Source organism: Vespa crabro, chromosome 1, assembly GCF_910589235.1.
Source record: "Vespa crabro chromosome 1, iyVesCrab1.2, whole genome shotgun sequence".
Classification (NCBI taxonomy): Eukaryota; Metazoa; Arthropoda; class Insecta; order Hymenoptera; family Vespidae; genus Vespa; species Vespa crabro.
Genome location: NC_060955.1, coordinates 771,367 through 790,149, shown reverse-complemented (window position 1 = coordinate 790,149; position 18,783 = coordinate 771,367). Strand labels below are relative to the sequence as shown.

The following is an 18,783-nucleotide window of genomic DNA, read 5'->3' as shown; positions in this document are numbered from 1 at the left end:
CTGTTCATCTGTGATGAAGTGAAATAATAAAAAAGAAAAAAAAAAAAAAAACAAAAGAAAAATCTGTGATTCAAACAAATGAGCGCGAATCCTTTTAAGCGATTTCAGCGACGCGAAGCGGCAGATCGTAGAATCAAGTATAAAGATTAATTATATCACTTGGAGATCTTGAATTGGTTAAAATTTGTATAATGGCACGTGGTAATAAACCTGTACGTGGTGGAAAACGAAAATATGACAGACAATATGAGCCACGACGGAAACAGAAGAAAGGAAAGTTTAATTTTAGAGAAGCATCGTATGTTAAAGAACGTGAATTGAAAAATGAACAGATAGAAAATCGTAGGAGGTTATTAGAGAAGGAAAAGGCACAACGAAGGGAACGTGAAACTTCTGACAGTTCTGAGGAAGAACAGGAGGATTCTATGAAGGTATTATTAGCAACATTATCGGATAAAAAAGAGCTTAAGAATTTTGCTATCGAGTCTGAATCTGAAAATGAACAATCCGATGAATTAACCGACGCAGAAAGTTCAGACAGCGACGATGATAGTGTTCCTAATGAATGTGACAATGAAAGCATATTAACAGAAGAAAATGACAAGGAGATAGACGATGATAATGACAACGACGACATGGCAATTGATATTAAGGAAGATGAAGAGGAGGATAAGGAAACTGCTGAAGAAGATGCTGGCTACTTGAAAGATCCTTTTTCTATACATTTAAATCATGATTTAGACGATGATCTTTATAAAGTCATTTCATGTATACCACAAGTTACAGAGATTACAAAATTAAATTGGCCAATACTTGGAAATCTAATCTGTGAAATACCAAAGTCAGAAAGAAATTCGAATAACACTGATAAAAAATGTAAAGTTTCTGTTTTGGAAACAAAACAATTTGCTCGGCAAGGCAAAATTCCTATATTAATTGAAAGCATAGATTGGAATAATCTATATATAAAATCGCAAATCCAGGATAATATTACAAATGCAAATTCTGATAATATAAAAAATAATCTAGATACCAATTTAGTTCCATTAACTAAACTCCAAAAAGAATTGTTTTCCATAATAAATAATTATCAGGATTTATATTATCCGGAAAGGACCTTTTCAAATGCCGAAGAAATTAGATTTGTATATTGTTTACATGCAATTAATCATATATTAAAAACTAGAACCAAAATATTACATCATAATGCAAAAATAGCCAAATCTAAAAGTTCATCCAGTGCTGATATTCCAGATGAATATAGAGATCAAGGATTGGTCAGGCCAAAAGTCCTTATAATCGTGCCTTTCAGACATTCATGTTTAAAAATTGTGGAATTATTAATTTCAATATTAATTGGCGTAGATAAAGGAGGTTCAGTGATGAACAAAAATAGATTTATGGAAGATTTTAGTGGAAATGAATTGGCTATGCCCAAGAAAAATCCTAAACCAGAGGATTATGAATTAACATTTCAAGGAAATACGGATGATACTTTTAAGATTGGTATATCAATCACAAAGAAAACTTTAAAACTATATTCAGAATTTTATTCGTCCGATATTATTATTTCATCTTTATTAGGTTTAAGGATGTTGATAGGTGCTGAAGGTGAAGCAGAGAGAGAGTATGATTTTTTAGCATCTATAGAATTATTGATTATGGATCAATCTGAATTATTTTTTATGCAAAATTGGGATCATATGATACATATTTTAAATCATTTGCATTTACAACCTAAGGAATCTCATGGCATAGATTTTTCTCGCGTAAGAAGTTGGTGCATAAATGGTTGGACGAAATATTATCGACAAACATTAATATTTTCTGGTATACAATTACCAGAGATTCATAGTATCTTTAACAAAAGATGTTTTAATTATGCGGGAAAAGTAAAAGTAATTAATCCAATATATCCTGGTTCTATTTGTCAAATAATTACTCAAGTACCACAAATTTTTCATAAATTCAATGCTACCAGTCATACACTATCTTTAGAGAATAGAATGGAATTTTTCATAAACAAAATATTACCACAATACAAGGATAGCGTAATGAATCACACATTGATTTTTGTATCATCTTATTTCGATTTTGTAAAGCTTCGAAATTATTTGAAAAAAGAAGACTTCAGTTTTGTACAAATTTGTGAGTATTCTAAAGAAGCAAAAATAGCACGAGCAAGGGATATGTTCTTTCACAGCGACGCACATTTTTTACTCTATTCAGAGCGTTTTCATTTTTTTCGAAGAATACGCGTTAAAGGTATTCGACATATTATATTTTATGCTTTACCAACAATTCCACATTTCTATAGTGAAATCTGTAATTTGATGCAAGAAGCTAATCAAAATCCTAAAGCAGGTTTAGAAAGTAATATGACTGTAACTAGTATATATTGTAAATACGATGTTTTTGCATTAGCTGGTATAGTTGGTACAGAAAAAGCGAGTAAAATGATTGCGTCAGAGAAATCAGTGCATATGCTTATTACGAGCGAATAATTTTTACGTATTTGATCGACTGTCTATCTTTCTTCTTCTTCTTCTTCTTTTTTTTTTATACAAGCATATTGATGTATAAAGAATAAATATATTTTTCTATGTATATTATATACGAATATTTGTATAAATATATAAGTATTTTTGAAATCACTTAAAACGTACATATATATATATATATACAAGACTCTATTAAAAAATGTAATATAATAATACGTTGAATAACGAAAGATATAATCTTTAATCCAAGGATTTTATTATTACCCTAAAGAGCTACATACAGAATTTATTTCAAATTTCTCAAGTATAATAACAATACACAACGTCGTCTTATTTTGAAATTTAAATAATACATAAATAGAAATCTGTCTTTTAATTGAATCGTACAAATACTCGAAATAATTGTTAATATTTTCAATTCTAAAAAAGGCTAATAGAGCCGATTGGTTCGTATCTATATAATAATAATAATAACAATAACAACAACAACAACAACAACAACAATGATAATTATTAAAAAATGGAAGAATATATTTTGCGTATATCGATTCAATCGATTCAATAAACTATGTATGTACACATTGATAAAATTAAGAGCATCGGTTAAAGAACTGACGCTGTACAATGATAGAAAAAAAAAAAAAACAAAGAAACAAAAAAAAAAAGAAATTAAATAATAATCCACAATTAATTCCGACTTTTATTCTCTTCATATGTCTCGGTAATGGCAACAACATCGACCATTTGAAGTTCCGTAGACGCAACTGAAGAAGATACATAAGGTAATACTTCTTTGGATTTGGTACTTTCGGTTAATATTTGGAAAAGACTTTTTTCACGTAGAGTAGTCATAGACATTTCTGACGTGTCGTCCATTGTACCATTCGTTGTCATTGTTTTAGCAGTCATCTTTTCAATCTGAGTTTCTGTAAATATTAAATAAAAAATTGTGCTGAAAAAGTTGTTAAAAAATATAAAAAGATATGCTAGAAAAAGAAATATATATATTATATTCGATTAAATAAATATGTGTCGTGCTTTCTTTTCTTTCTTTTATATATATATATATATATATATTTTTTTTTTTTTTTATTATATAAAAATCCTATGATATGTGATCGTTAGATATATATTACCATAAGAAAACGATGGAATTGTTAAAGAGTCAGAAGTTTTAATAGTTGCACAATCAGGTTTATGCGCCCTCGTTCTAACAGCTTGATGCTCCGGGTCCCAAATATAAGTATAGTACAAGGAAAGAAGAATGGCGGCCATGCTAACGAATATGATGTACGCTATTACAGTCAATACACGTACTAATTTTTTCTTATGCTTAGGTTCATACAATTTATCCTTTCTTTCTTCACCAGCGAAACGAATCTCGTTTGCTTGTACTTTTTCACGAGTACCCAAAGTACGAGTTATGCTTGCCACTACATTTTGAGCGCTCATCTTTCTTGGAAGCTGCATCTTCGATCTAAATCCATTAAGATTTCAATGTATAAGAGATTTTTTCTTACTTTTTCTTTCTTTCTTTCTTTTTTTCTTCTTTTTTGGTGATTTGCTTGTATTTTTTGACGATGATTTAAGAACGAACGTATTCCCGATCCACGATTCGAACAGATTCGTCATTGAAAAAAAAAAAAAAAAAAAAAAAAAGAAAAAAAGAAAAAAAGACTCGATAATTACATCTTTCTTTTTTTTTTTTCCCCCTTTTTTTTCTTTTTTCTTTTTTTATAAATTTAATTAATTCATTCATCAGTAATTAATACTTTTCTAATTTTTTAAATTCTAGTTAAACGAATTGGTTGTAAGTCGGTAATATATTTATGCACGTAGCCATCGTATATACCTACAGATACACGCACACGCACACACACGTAGAGATACATACATGTTAATTAATTCTTTTTGTTTATTATCAAGACTTGGTGCATGCGATCGTATCATATTATATATTGCATTCGATGAACTCTCGTAATAGTAGAAAATCGTGCATGTATGTAATATGATAAATGTCCATGTGCATTCTAACCTAGTGAAATACTTCTCGTCGTGATTTTACACAACACACGCGCGCATATGCACACGCATACATATACACACGATTGTTGTTTTGACAAGAATGACTAAGTGAACATATATTTTATATGAATTGCTCGACGGATTGGTAGTAAAAAAGAGATAAAAAATAATAAAGAAAAAGAAATATCTTTGTGTGTGTGTATGTGTGTGTGTATATATATATATATATGTGTGTATATATTTGTGTGTTAGTCTCTTACATATTAAAAACACGGCACCTTCTTCTTCTTCTTCTTCTTTCTCTTTTTTTCTTTTTCTTCTTCTATCGCTCGGCTATTTCTCTTTCTCTACTTTTCTTTCAGATCGACCTTATAACGCTTTGCCGTTTTTACTACTAAAAGCACACCCAGCTCAGAAAATATCAGAATATGCGTCTTGCAAGCTCCTCTAATGCGCAAACTCGACCAATACGTGAACTCAAAACCCAGGACGATAGAAAGAAAGAGAAGAGCTTTCGCGCGCGTAAGTGCACACACACACACACACACACAGACACATTTTGTATAGCTTTTAGTTTTCATTTTTCCTTCATGTATTTACTTTCTTCGAATTTTTTCTCGAAACATTCTTTTTCACAAGCTTCCCTTTTTTTCTTTTTTTATTTGATTTGATTTGATTCGATTCGATTCGATTTGATATGATTAGATTTTTTCTATTTGTTTTTATTTTGTTGGTGCTTTCCTTCTTTATTTCTTTTTTTTCTTTTTTTTTCTTTTTTTTTCTTTTTCTTTTTTTTTTTTTTTTCTTTTTTATATATATTTTCAAACGTTTCTGGCAAACATCGATAAATCATATGATACTCGTACCTCACATTCGAACGTATACAAATGAAATTTCATTTCATGCTTTTATTCATCCTCATAAAGTTCTTTTCAAAATAATCTATTAGAAAATAGAAAAAGAAAGAAAGAGGAAAAGAGAGAAATAACAAAGAAGATAATCATTTGCATAATCATTTGAAGATATTCCATTTCTCTTAATTTCTTTTTCTTTTTTCTTCTCTTTTTTTGTTTTTGTTTCTTTTTTTTTCTTATTTAAAACGACCAACGACGACGAGATCTCATATTCCTTTCATAAATATAAATCTTCATGAATTTCGAATTTTTTTTTTTTTTTTTTTTTATGTTATATAAAGCGAATTTTATCCCGGGCATATCCTTAAACCTTTGGTGAACTCTGACCTTGGTACTGAGGAGTGGTAAAGATAACAAATTTTTTTCCGACAAGACGTTCGACATTTTTGTTTCTTTTTTCTTTTTCTTTTTTTCGAAGATCGATAAAAAAGAAAAAAGAAAAGAAAAAACTATTCTTTTTGAAATCCCCAATGTATCTTGTATGATTATGATGGCACACCTTTGTTTCTGTCGAAATGATGTGCGTCAGAATGAATATAACGTTCTTTTACTTTGGCAAACACGGATCGTTCGATCAAACCCATATTATTTTATTCATTTAAATGTTCGAATTTAGGAAGGATTATATTTAGACGATGCTAAAGAATTTCTTGAATTAATCATATTTAGTCGATTAGAATTCGATCGATGTATTTTATTACGAAAGAGATGCAATTTATGAAAGAAACTTCTTATGTTTTATGCAACTCATCCGTCAACTGATGTAACTAAGATTAAAAGAAGCCATAACGGAATCGAACTGACCCTGTTACACTTATTACGTTCACAATAAGGGGATGATTATCCTAGCACGTTCGTACATCCATATCGCTACCCTTATTTCTAAGGCTTTAATCGTCTCTTTCCCCTCAACCCCTTTAGCTTTTTCTCCAACCTTCTTACACCGATTCCTTTTCTTTTTCTTTTTTCTTCCCCTTTCATCGATAATATTCCATAATGAAATACTTAAACGGATAATCATATTTAACCGGACGTAACTCTGTATTATTTGATTAAGGAATATTTTCAATTACGTACAAAGCAAAGTTTATTGCTTTACGAAATTTTATATTAACATGAATATTCTTCCACATATATATATATATATATATATATATATATATATATATACATATGTATGTAGTAGTACGTCGAGTTGGAATATATATACGTCAAAGTCAATATGGTGTGCCATTGATTATTTCTTTATTTATTTTCATTGTTAGATATCCATTTGCAATTTATAGTCTCTAATAATCATGATTCAACTGTGTATATATATATAAATATTCAACTGTTATGTATATATATATATATATAACTAAACATAAATTATAAGACTCGAAATGTTATTTTCTTTTTGACTCGTCAATACATTCAAACGTTGACTAATCAATCTAAACGTTCATTTAAATTCAAATAGGAAAGTTTTAGTCAAATTTATTATCCTAATAATCGTCGTCGTCGTCATCGTCGCTGTTGTTTTGTTTTAAAAAATGGATAAAATAAACACACGAGTCTAGAATCTAAAAGGAGAGAGATCTCTGGATCGTTGGAAAGTGAACGAAGCTGACGCAACTCGTTGTATAATAAACCAAACCATACGAGTACAGCCTGTTTATGCGACTACGAAAAGCGTTCTATAAATTTTCTCTAAATTCTCTAAGCATCCCGCTTTGGTGACTGTTTTATACGACAACCGTGTTGGAAACTATCCTACGAGATATGAGATATTTTCAATCGAAATAAATTTTATTATCCATTTATATGATTTATGATGAACGATATTTAAAAATCTAATCGGATCGTTTTTTTTTTCTTGAAAAGAAAGAAGAGAAAAATAAAAGAAAAGAATAAATGAAATGAAAGAAAAGAAAAAGAATTCTTTTACCCAATTTATTTACTTACTTTCTTTATTATTTCCCTCTTCGTTTTGTCGTCGATCATCCATCGAATTGTTATAAATAATTTTATCCGTTAATGTCGTATCATCCAATTTGTCCTTTTTCTCTCGTCGATCGATTGAATATCTCGTTGTGTTATAATTCATTCGAAGATTTTTCCATCGTGAATTTATTTTCTCATTTATCTTCTCGTAATTTTCATTGTTACCACGTGTAATAAAATATTCTCCGATCGAGGAAGAATCATTGTTGTTGTTGTTGTTTCTTTCGCGTATAAGTTCGGCCAGGGTAGTTTTTAAGGACGTTAATGATTCCTCGAAACCATCGTAATCGAGAGTACGTCCCTGGATGCGTTCCCGTGTTCTTTCGATAGAATTATTATTTCTCGATGATGAATCCTGTGAGATCGTTTCTTTTAAATGCGTTTTGGATGGTAATTCGGCACGAAGAAAATTTAATTGCGGATCGGCCCTTAAACGAATCGCGGTGCCGTGCATGAGTCGTGGATTCGGTGGTTCCCAAAGGAATATATAATAAGCGCTTAATACGATTGCGACGAAACTTACGGAGAACATGTACGCCAGGACCGTGATAATGCGCACTATTTTTTTCGGTTCTTTGTTCTCGTAAATACTAGCGTTTACATCTTTCACGGCAGTATCCCCTGGACTACCGCCAGCGGATGAGTCTTGGCAGCCTGATTCTCCACTACTACCGTCTTTGCTCATTTTTATTTAGATCTTTTCAATGCAACGATTTGTTGATTCTCTGGTAATCATGATCCAATTGTTTTATATATATATACATATATACACAAAATTTTTATATATGTTTTATATATAATACTTTAAGAGCATGAATTAGAAGACTAAATTTTTGGTTTTTCTTCTTCTTCTTCTTTTTTTTTTCTTTTTTTTTTTGAGATCTAGCGCGTAACTTCTTCCTAAATTTTCTCTTTACATTTTTTAGATAAATAAAAGAATAATAAAGAGAAAGAACAACGGATCGTAATAGTCTTTTGGAAGCGAAAGCGCGCGCGCTACTGCAACTTCTCGAGGAATGATCGTGGAAAAGCTCATTCCTTCGGCACGTGTTCGGCGAGGGTTGCGCACGCGTTCTCTCTCTCTCTCTCTCTCTCTCTCTTTCTCCTTTTTTCTTTTTCTTTCTCTTTCGTGACACGCCGCCACATTTTCCCCTCCAACCGTTTAATTTCATAATTCATCTATTGATACAAACAGTAGAAAGTTACAGCGATATTATAGGATGTAAAATACATAGCTTAGATTAAAGTGAGATTAAAAAATTTTTTTCATCCACGACCATCGGTCTTTACTGCTTCCTGTGTATATTTATACAAAACGTATCGTTGATTGATAATACACATTATTCCGTTTATGCATACATACATACATGTACATATATATATATATATATATATATATCTAATCTCATACACAGTTACTTATAAACATTTTTCCCCCCGACGCATTTCTTGATTTATAAAAATTTGTCTTCACATACACACACACACACACACACACGCACGCACGCATACACACATACACACACTGCGTCATATATATTTTTCTGGTCATTGTGTATGTACACACGTTTAAATGGTCGATACCCGCGTCGTTTGCTTACCAGTCAGCCATCTTGATCTTACGTCACGTGTTTAGAAGCGATCGTCTCTCTCTCTGTAAGTACATATAAACTTTGCACTGAGACAGGATATCAAATATCTTTTATAGATACGTGGATATAAACAAAATATACGTACCGATACAATATATAAGATTCTAATACGAATAATTGTCTTCCATATTAAATTCGTCAAAATGTGAATTGATTAGTGATATGTTCTATGATCGTGACATATTTCTTCGAAAAATGTTTAATCACTCGATAGAATAATTCGTTCGATACAGCTATAATCTTTTAACGGTTACGTATATATATATATATATATTTTTTTTTTTTATTATATTAATCAATTTATTCGATCAGATAATTTTTCTTATTTTTTAATTGTCAATCCACGATGAAACTGTAAACATAACCTTATGTCTGAATGACGTTGTTAAGATTTAAGTTAATAATATCGTTACGTTTGTATATAGCTTTTGGGATTTACCTTGATGTATCTATAAATATGGACGACGAAGAATATCTTCAACCTGTTTTAACTTCTCAAGAAGAAGATAACTTTCAAAAATTGGATACCTTACCCATCGTGGCGATATCATTACTCTATGGTGTAAGTATGCATCATATGTTAACATTATAAAAAATAAATAAGATGTATTATACAAAATTTGAAATTCTTTAGGTAGCATTAGAAATAGTCGGAATTATATTCATCTCGGTATGGCCCCAAGAAGAAAACAAATGTGATACTTATTTCATATACTTATACCTTCACTGTTTATATTGGTTAATAGTTATGATCACTGATTATGTTGTAAAAGCCAAACATCATACATTAAGAATTTGGGGATATCTTGATTTTTATCAATCAACTTATCAACATATAAGAACACCTCTTTTTATAACATCACTATGGAATACATGCTATTTGTTGTTAGCTGTAATTTTACATCATACTCATAAAATGAATTATGAACAATACTGCAGGGCATCGGAATGGTTAACACCTATTAATTATATTATATTCTTAACTACCATAGAATTTATGGTAATCGTTCCAGTTTATGTGAATTATATTAGTAAGTATATTTTATATTTTATTGATAAAAGTTATCTTATTCATGTTTCTCAAATTCTTTTTATATTTCATTTTGGCAGAAAGAGTTATAAGATTCAATAGGTTACGCCCTTTACCAGATGTTAAAAGAGAGGAATGGTTATCATCTTTTACTCAAGATTCTTATGCAAGCAGTGGTGAAATTGGATACCATCATAGAGGCTCAAATTTAGAAGAATTACTTGAAAAACAAGCTGACTTAATAAGATATTTACGAGACCATAATGTTCAATTGAGTCATAGAATAATGATATTAGCATCTCGCCAAAGAGTTGATTGATAGTCACCATTGAAATCAAAATGAAATAATTAGAAATTTAAAACATAGCTTGTAAGTATGTAAATTTAAGTGCACGCACAATTGAATATACTCATTTAAAATTAATGGATATTGAAAATATTTTACATTATTTTTTTTTTTTTATCAATTTGGTATTTTGTTATTCATTAGAAGAATGATCGAAATTTCGTTTTTTTTTTTTTTCGTTACCTTTTGGCAAAGGTTTTATCAACGATTTCTTTAAAATGTATCTGCGTACTCGCTCATTGGTAATATTTCTCATGCAGATACATATAAAGCGATTATATAATAGATTTCTTATTTTGCTTATATTTTTATTTTATCATTCATAAAAACATCTTGCTTACATGCAATTTTTTGCATAAATTATTAATACATTTATTAAAGAACTTGTGAAAAAAAAAAATATATATATATATATGTATATGTATATGTATATGTATATATATATATAAGCTGCTTTCGAGTAACATGGAAGATTAGATTGACTTTTTATATGCTAATTAAAAAAATTATGTAATTACAAATTCGATAAAACTTAATTTTTTTTTTAGTGTTGTTTTGCGTGGATTTGTTAATATACATAACTCTCTAGCTATAAAATAATTATACTGCAATACTGTGATAGAAAGTGATGTATGCGTTGTTCAAACAAATAAAATATAAGTATATTTTGAAATATAGAACATACATAATATTGACTTTACATAAAACAAATTTTATATTGCATTTGAATTGGTCTAAAGGAGGAAATAATACCTCTTTTATAAATTTAACGATACAATATTTTTTAATGTATATTTAACATAATTAAGATTTAATAATTACGTACTTTATAGTAATGATCTCTTGTCCTGTTGAAAATGCAAAGAGAGAAAGAAAAAAAAGAGAAGGTATATTTGTAGCGTTTATTTTGTTTACGGTTTATTAATGTAATCGACGAAAGGAAAGATATTACATTTTCATATACTTCTTAAAAATATGATAATTTCATTAGAAAATTGGTGGTACATGTGTATGTATATATACATAATTGTTTCCTTTTAGTTATTATATTGTTAAGAAATTTACAATATAGTAAAAACAGATTAGTTAAATTATTTTTATGCTCGTTATTTAGTTTATTTTCTACAGTCTTTCCGAACATCTTTACAAGATTATTGCCTTACAATGTCGCTTTCTTAAATTTCAGATATTCATGCTTTTCCATTGAATTATATTATTTTATTAAACAATTTGTTTACTTGTTTTTTTTTTCTTTTTTATTTTTTCTTTTTACTTTTTTTTTTTTTTGCAGATAGTTCCTTGGTTATTTGTCTTCGTAGATTATAAAATGTATTCTCATCTAAATACATAAATACATATGTATCATGCCAGATAAGATACTTGCTACCACTTACAATATTATAAAGGTACTTGGCAATGATACTTAAGTTTTAACATTTTTCTATAATCGAATTTGAAGATTATCATTATTTACTTCATGTGTTAGCATAATTTTTTTTTTATATTTCTTATTACAAATTATAAAGATACCATAGCATACTAAATGGATATAGTGTATTAAAGAAAAAGAAAAAAGAAAAAAAAAAAGCAAAAAAGAAAAAGACCACAAGATCCCTGATCTAAATAAGATAAGAAAATACAAATTTTGAAACTTTATCAAACCTTACGACTCGCAAGTGGTATTCATAATATTCGTAACATAATGACAGGCAATAGTGACTAATTACTTAGCATGTTATATCGTAATTACAATTTCTTTTCTATCTTTTTTTTTTTTCTTTTTCCTTTTTTCTTTCATACAATAATATCTCGTTGCCTTTACTTATTGTTAGATGCGAATCTAATCTCTGTACTTTTTTTTATGTATTTATTTAACTTTTTAGTTTTTTATTTATTTATTTTTTTTTCTTTCTATTATTACACTTGAGGTTTTCTAATGCGTAAACACATTTATTAATACCTACGTATATTGTAGCCAAGGATAATTGATTCAATTTGTATATATGTACTGTATAATATATATATATATATATACACGCACATATATACAAATGATCAGGATAAATGACGACTCCTTACTTCGTATTTTAGTTACCAGCAAGCGACATATATATATATATATATATATATATATATATATATATATATATATATCACTTTCCATTGTTTCGTTTTTCGCGCAGAAATGTTATCTTACATTATTTATAATATATATTTAATATTATATTATTATATAATATATATTTAATATATAATATATATATATATATATATATATATTATATATATAATAAAGTATATCGTACAAAGGAATCTATATATGTACAAGAGTATCGCAAATATCTGTTCCTACTTATAGCGATAGGCCTGTATTTCATTAATTAATATTACGTAGATATCAATATAGAAAACTAATTTACACTTTGGAACACTGAATTTTCTACGTTATTAAATACCGCAGATGCATAGATAGATATATGGTCGTATTGCGCATCATGAAATTCTATATACGAGAGCCGATGTATATCTCGTTCGATTTGACATCGAAAGGACCATTCGTCATTTTTTTCTTTTTATTCGACTTCGTCATCTTTTTATTCGTCTTCATAATCTTTTTCTATCGATCTTCAGATATCTTTTCTTTTCTTTTTTTTTCTTTTTTTTTAGATATCTCGAACGATAGAAATATTCTCTCATTCTTGTTTTATATCAGCCTCTTTTTTCTTTCTTTTTTTTTTTTTTCTTCTTGTAATAAGATTTTTTTCTAGTTGAAAAATTTGTACTACGCTTAGGCCAACCGTTTCCACTTTGTTAGCTAACGCGTTTAATGGATTGGAGTTTTTCTTCAAAAATTCTCACTACTCTCTGTGAACATATATATATATATATATATATTTGTTATTGTTTATTTATTTACTTTTATTTATTACTTTTTTTCTGTCTTTCTTCTTTTCTTTCTATACTACGCATCGTAAGTAATCGTTCATTATTGTCACAATTATTACACTAAATTATTTTTCTTTTTCTCAGAGGACTGTCGTCAAAACGAAATCGTCTTCGTATTTCTTTTCTTTTTTTTTTTCCTACGATACAATCCTTACTTCATTACGATGCGATTTTACTATCAAAGTTATTTTTCCACTGGAGAATAAGAGAAGAGAAAAGAAAATATTGCGGAGAGAGAGAGAGAGAGAGAGAGAGAGAGAGAAAGAGAGAGACGTGTAGATATACATCCATATGTAGATACGTATATATATATATATATATACACATGTAGATATTTTTGCTCTAATAAACCTCGTGATTCGAAGGTTATGTACGTTTCTCTATAAACCGACGATAACTATAGAATGGAAACGGTGGATGAAGTCGTCAATTATTTGACATTTACTCGACAAAATCGATCGATTATTTTATTGTATTTATTATTTTCTATGTGCGCCGCAAAGACTATAAAAAGAATTCTCTATATCTATTCGAAGAAGAAATGCAAAACCAAACGAAATAAAAATGAAACAAAAATAAAGGAAAGAGAAACGAAAAGATAAAGGAAAAAAATTCTTATATACATGTCCTAGATATATCATATATATATATAAATATATATATATGTACGTATATATTCATATATATATATATATCTAATAATTGTGAGTATAAAAAGAGAATTTGTTCGACGCGCGGAATCGGGCGGAATCGCGCTGAGTCGGGCGGAATCGTGAGGAATCGGGTGGAATCACGCATGCGTACTAGCAACTACAGTTCCAGTTCCAGTTCCAGTAGCAGTAGTACCATCGACGTGCGTCGACGATAGCTGTTCTTCTGCCTCCATCATTTTTAATTTTCTTACGACCTGAGCATGTTCTTCCAATAACCTAGCAAATTCGTCCCGTCGAATTTCGGCTTCGACTTGCATTCGTTTGATTCTTTCTCTGATACCACTTGGACTGTCCAATGGCGAGTGTCCTGAAGAAGAATTTTCCGTACTGCTGTTTTCATTCGACGACGAGGTGCCATCGATCAGGCCAGGATTTTCTTCTATTTGCGACACACGAGAATCGACGTCGTACACCGTCAAACTGGAAATATTCAAAAGAAATTAACAAAAAGAAAGAGAGAGATTTTTTTTACATTATATTACTTTTTTCTTTCTTATAATATATATATATATATATATATATATATGTATTTTTTGTTTTTTTCTATACCAATACAATGGACTAGTTATTTATGGTATTATTTGGGTAAGATAGGTTAAGTTATATTAAGACGATTTTGATGTCGGGATAGTTAAAAGAATAAAAACAAAACGTCACGTTCGATATATGTATATATATATATATATATATATATGTTCATATATATGATGACATATATATCTAAAATGAGTTCGCTATATGTATGTACATATATATTTATAGAGATAAGTTTCTCTTTATTCGTTTTAGCAAAATTTTTTTGAACGATAGCTTATAGTTCTTTAATAAATAGGTTATCTTTTTTTCTTTTTCCTTTTCAACTGTATCATTAATTTTTTTTATGATTCGTATATAATTCATTAATAAGGAATTATTTAATTCCTTTTTTAATTTTTTCTTTTTTTTTTTTTTTTTTTTGTTGTTTAAAATAATAATAATAATTTATCTCTCATCCTTAAATTATATAACAATAAACTTTAGGAAACGTACCATTAATAAATGGAACGAATGATTTAGAATAGAGAATCGGGTTTATACAATAAACGAATTTAGCTGAGCTCTCTTAAATTCGATTATTTCAGGTCTCTATGTTGATAACATGCTTAGAGATAAAAATATAGGATATGAGGAGATCGATGAGGAAAATCTTTATCTAATTTCTCTCGAAATGGTCTCTAACCGTTTATCGATCGTAATAGAATTTTAACGAAGAAGTCGCGACATACTCTGTCTCTCTCTCTCTCTCTTTCTATTGTCGTCTAAAAGCAAAGAAATGAAAAATATATTGGATAGGCTAAAAGTTCCTAAATCATAAAAAGAAAAAAAAAGAAAAGAAAAAAACAATCACTCTTTTTTCTAGACTTTTTAGATATCTATAATTTGGCTTGTAATTGTACGATATCAAAAAACAAAACGATAAAACGTCTAATAAATTTAGAAAAAGAGTAATTGATTATTAATATAATTTAGAAACTTTGAGCCTAGATTTAGGAACCTAAGGACTGCATTTTAATTGATTTTTAAATCGATAATCAAAGAATATTCATTTATGAAATAAATTTTTGTGTAAGTACACACACACACGCATATATTTATGTGGTTTCTCGGATCGGATCGATCGTTGGTTGGACGACGTATAACAATTGTCATTTGCGTCAGTGTCTGTTACGTCATTAGATGGCCAAGTACATAGGCTAAATTCGTTTTACGATCGAGATGATGGAGGGAAAGTTGTGATTCATTATCGTCTATATATATATATATATATATATATATATATATATATATATATATACATACTCCTTCCCTCTATATTACATTTTTAATATAATGAAATATTTTTGAAAATGTTCCTCTTACCTGCAGACTCGTGGGATTTTCCTTCCCGACGGCATGGTCAATGATATGTTAGGTAACGTTCCTAAAAAATAAAAAAAGAAAAAGAACGGTTAAATACTATCTTCGAGTTTTCTTTTTTTTTTCTTTTTTTTTTTTTTAACAATTAATCTCTACGAAATTATATTTATTATAATTAATTTCAATATCGATATCGTTTTTTTATGTGTACGTTCGTGCGTAGGTGCGTGTGTGTGTATGTCGTTTATTTTTAAATAATACGAAAATATAATATTCGTTATGTTATTCTTTTATTATTATTATTTATATATATGTTATATAATACTGTTATATAATATTTATATATTATATTTGTTTTATTGATTTTATATTAAATTTATTTTATTGAATATTCATTTGTTAGAGTTTTGAGAATAACAAAAACGAAAAAGAGAGAAAGAATATTTCATTTCTCGAATTACATAATTAAAAAAAGAAGAAAAAAAATAAATAAATAAATAGTACATAAGATCGTATGACGGTGTCCTGTTAAATAGAAACTAGATAATAAATAGAGTAGGTACGATTAAAGGAACGATGTTCTCTCTCTCTCTCCCTCTCCTCGTGGCTAACTAGGCTCTCATTAATTTAAGATAACTCTGACGTGAGCATACCATACGTATACTCATAGCATCCTACATACATTATATTATATTTTATATATATATATATATATATATATATATATATGTACATACATATACACACATACACATATACACGTACGTTGTGTAGAATAGAAATGGAGCATGTTAAATGATTCTTCCTTTCTCTAAATTTCGATTTTAAATCAATGAATGCTATCATTCATGTATTATATATAATAAAAATAAACGTATTAATACGAGTATATAACAAGTGTATGTATATGTGTATATATATATATATATATATATATATATATATATTATTTGTATCAACAGTTTTTATTTCTGTTAAAGTTGTAAGAAAACAAAGAAAAAGATCTTTCAAAATAATTTCTTAATATTATTGAAATTTTTATATGTTACAAATCAAAGGTAAGAAATAAAATGAGAGGAGTGTGTGTCTCGACGTTGATACGATTAAAATTGAAAGAACAAAGAACATATATACCTATATATACACGTAGAGGTATATTATGAAAATACATAAGTTTATACGTATGTATGTACGTGTAATCAAAGAGACGTGTATGTTAAGAGGGATCTTTTTCATTATTTACGGCTTGGCAGAACTTTCGATATTGTATATCCTTTACTACATTTGTGTGTGTGTATATATATATATATATTTGTGTGTGTGTGTGTGTGTGTGTGTGTGTATGTGTTTACATATATATACTTATATTTTATCACTAAAACTTGAAAACTTTCGATAAGACAAGATGAAACATATGTATATATACATATATAAAGTTATTTCTTTTTTTTATTCGGATTCTGGAGTCACTTTCAACGAGATAAACCAATTGATAAGTCATTGTTAATTGCAAGTTGTTCGTTTTAAGATCGATCATTAGCATGTTAGACGTAGAGTCTTTTAAAAATAGTATCTCGTAGCCGGAGTTCCGATTCGATCGGAACCTTGGCCTCGTATAAACTTTAGGATCCATACATATATATATATATATATATATATGGATATATATATATATATATCCATCGTTCAATGCTTATCGACATTGGTAATTAATCGTTTTATTTAAGATTGTCTTTTATTTGGATCCGTCCCTATGATTATTTCAATAATTTTACGATCATAATATTTGTAACATTTGCGATTATTCTCGATTTTCTCTTTTTTCTTTTTTTTTTCTTTTCTTTTCTTTTTTTTTTTTTTTTTTAATATACTTAATCATTTCACAATTTATATGAAAATTTCTTCTTTTCCCTTTTTTCATCGAGCCGTAAAATCAATCAGTATTTAACTAATTACAATTACGAATTATTCGTTCGTTTAGATTCGCGCTTAATATTATTTAATATTATTTATGATTGATAGAAGATCGATAGGAATGTTCTTTTTTCTTTTTTTTTTTTTTTCGTTCGATTCGAATCGAAAGGGAAAAAAAAAAGATAGAGGAAGAAGAAGAAAAAAAAATCTACTCACCTATCACCATTTCACGAATTTTAACTTAATCGTAGCAGCGTGATTAACGTTGCTCTGTCTGCCTCTCTCTCTCTCTCTCTCTCTCTCTCTCTGTATGTCTGTTTGTTCGTATTAATGATTACTCGTCAGACACAAAATCCGATGAAACGCCGGCGAACTATCTCACGAAGATAAAATAAAAAGATAAAGGATCGCGATCGCGATCGCGAAAGAGAACGATCTTTGCACTTGAAGCGTCTCGCGCGGACTGATCGTCGAACTCTGGCGCTGCGCGCGCGACGTGACCCGTACAAAAGGGGTAAAGAGGGGTAAAGAGGGGGTAAGAGTAGGACAGAAGAAGGACAGGAGGAGGACAGGATAGAATAGATAGATAGATGGATGGATAGAGATAGATGAAGAGTTAGAGAGAGAGAGTAAGAGGAAAGTTGCGCACGTCAGGGACCGTGGAAATTTCCCCTTCTTTACCCCTTCACCCCCACCCTCCACCTTCATCCTCCACCCTCATCCCATCACCCAAAACTCTATCTCTTTCAGAATAGAACGAAAAAAAAAGGAAAATAATAATTATATCAATCCTTTACAATGTCCGCGTAACTTTGAACTCGCTCGTATTTATGTATTTTTCCGTTTGACGAATTTTTATT

The 18,783-nt window shown here is 28.9% G+C and overlaps 4 protein-coding genes across 9 annotated transcripts; 2 read left to right on the top strand and 2 right to left on the bottom strand.

Moving 5' to 3' along the window:
- Window positions 1-42: 42 nt before the first annotated feature.
- On the top strand, window positions 43-2,612 carry LOC124430226 (U3 small nucleolar RNA-associated protein 25 homolog). Its single transcript, XM_046976505.1, has one exon. The coding sequence runs from the start codon at window positions 192-194 to the stop codon at window positions 2,502-2,504; it is 2,313 nt and encodes a 770-aa protein (XP_046832461.1). The 5' UTR covers window positions 43-191; the 3' UTR covers window positions 2,505-2,612.
- A 395-nt stretch (window positions 2,613-3,007) lies between these two features.
- On the bottom strand, window positions 3,008-8,572 carry LOC124430285 (MATH and LRR domain-containing protein PFE0570w). 5 transcript variants are annotated; one of them, XM_046976647.1, is made up of 4 exons: window positions 4,787-5,074; window positions 3,847-3,978; window positions 3,638-3,777; window positions 3,008-3,427 (listed from the first exon to the last, which is right to left on the bottom strand). In XM_046976647.1, the coding sequence occupies exons 2-4, from the start codon at window positions 3,969-3,971 to the stop codon at window positions 3,189-3,191; spliced, it is 504 nt and encodes a 167-aa protein (XP_046832603.1). In that variant the 5' UTR covers window positions 3,972-3,978; window positions 4,787-5,074; the 3' UTR covers window positions 3,008-3,188. The 5 variants fall into 5 exon arrangements, with proteins under 5 accessions (XP_046832603.1, XP_046832593.1, XP_046832583.1 ...); XM_046976637.1 differs by lacking the exon at window positions 4,787-5,074 and adding an exon at window positions 7,388-7,526 and having other exon boundaries at window positions 3,638-3,978; XM_046976627.1 differs by having other exon boundaries at window positions 3,638-3,978; window positions 4,805-5,061.
- Window positions 8,573-9,092: 520 nt separating this feature from the next.
- On the top strand, window positions 9,093-11,131 carry LOC124430318 (transmembrane protein 192). Of its 2 annotated transcripts, XR_006943730.1 has the most exons (5): window positions 9,093-9,327; window positions 9,504-9,640; window positions 9,713-10,109; window positions 10,189-10,478; window positions 11,003-11,131. XR_006943730.1 is itself a non-coding variant. In XM_046976690.1 (4 exons), exons 2-4 carry the CDS (start codon window positions 9,536-9,538, stop codon window positions 10,425-10,427), a joined length of 741 nt encoding a protein of 246 aa, XP_046832646.1. In that variant the 5' UTR covers window positions 9,094-9,327; window positions 9,504-9,535; the 3' UTR covers window positions 10,428-10,545. The 2 variants fall into 2 exon arrangements, 1 of the variants encoding a protein (XP_046832646.1); XM_046976690.1 differs by lacking the exon at window positions 11,003-11,131 and having other exon boundaries at window positions 9,094-9,327; window positions 10,189-10,545.
- Window positions 11,132-11,545: 414 nt separating this feature from the next.
- Window positions 11,546-18,429, bottom strand: LOC124430329. Its single transcript, XM_046976703.1, has 3 exons — window positions 18,140-18,429; window positions 16,013-16,073; window positions 11,546-14,533 (listed from the first exon to the last, which is right to left on the bottom strand). The coding sequence occupies exons 1-3, from the start codon at window positions 18,147-18,149 to the stop codon at window positions 14,191-14,193; spliced, it is 414 nt and encodes a 137-aa protein (XP_046832659.1). The 5' UTR covers window positions 18,150-18,429; the 3' UTR covers window positions 11,546-14,190.
- Between the last annotated feature and the right edge of the window lie 354 nt (window positions 18,430-18,783).

Bases quoted from the DNA above. Each gene is read 5' to 3' on its own strand.
- LOC124430226 (XM_046976505.1), top strand. From the start codon at position 192: ATGGCACGTGGTAATAAACCTGTACGTGGTGGAAAACGAAAATATGAC.
- LOC124430285 (XM_046976612.1), bottom strand. From the start codon at position 8,111: ATGAGCAAAGACGGTAGTAGTGGAGAATCAGGCTGCCAAGACTCATCC. The intron at 3,428-7,387 runs GTAAGTAAATAA...TAATATTTACAG, and splicing joins AGAGGGAAATAATAAAGAAA to AAACTCAGATTGAAAAGATG.
- LOC124430318 (XM_046976690.1), top strand. From the start codon at position 9,536: ATGGACGACGAAGAATATCTTCAACCTGTTTTAACTTCTCAAGAAGAA. The intron at 9,641-9,712 runs GTAAGTATGCAT...GAAATTCTTTAG, and splicing joins CGATATCATTACTCTATGGT to GTAGCATTAGAAATAGTCGG. The intron at 10,110-10,188 runs GTAAGTATATTT...TCATTTTGGCAG, and splicing joins AGTTTATGTGAATTATATTA to AAAGAGTTATAAGATTCAAT.
- LOC124430329 (XM_046976703.1), bottom strand. The intron at 14,534-16,012 runs GTAAGAGGAACA...GAATATTTCCAG, and splicing joins AAAATCCCACGAGTCTGCAG to TTTGACGGTGTACGACGTCG.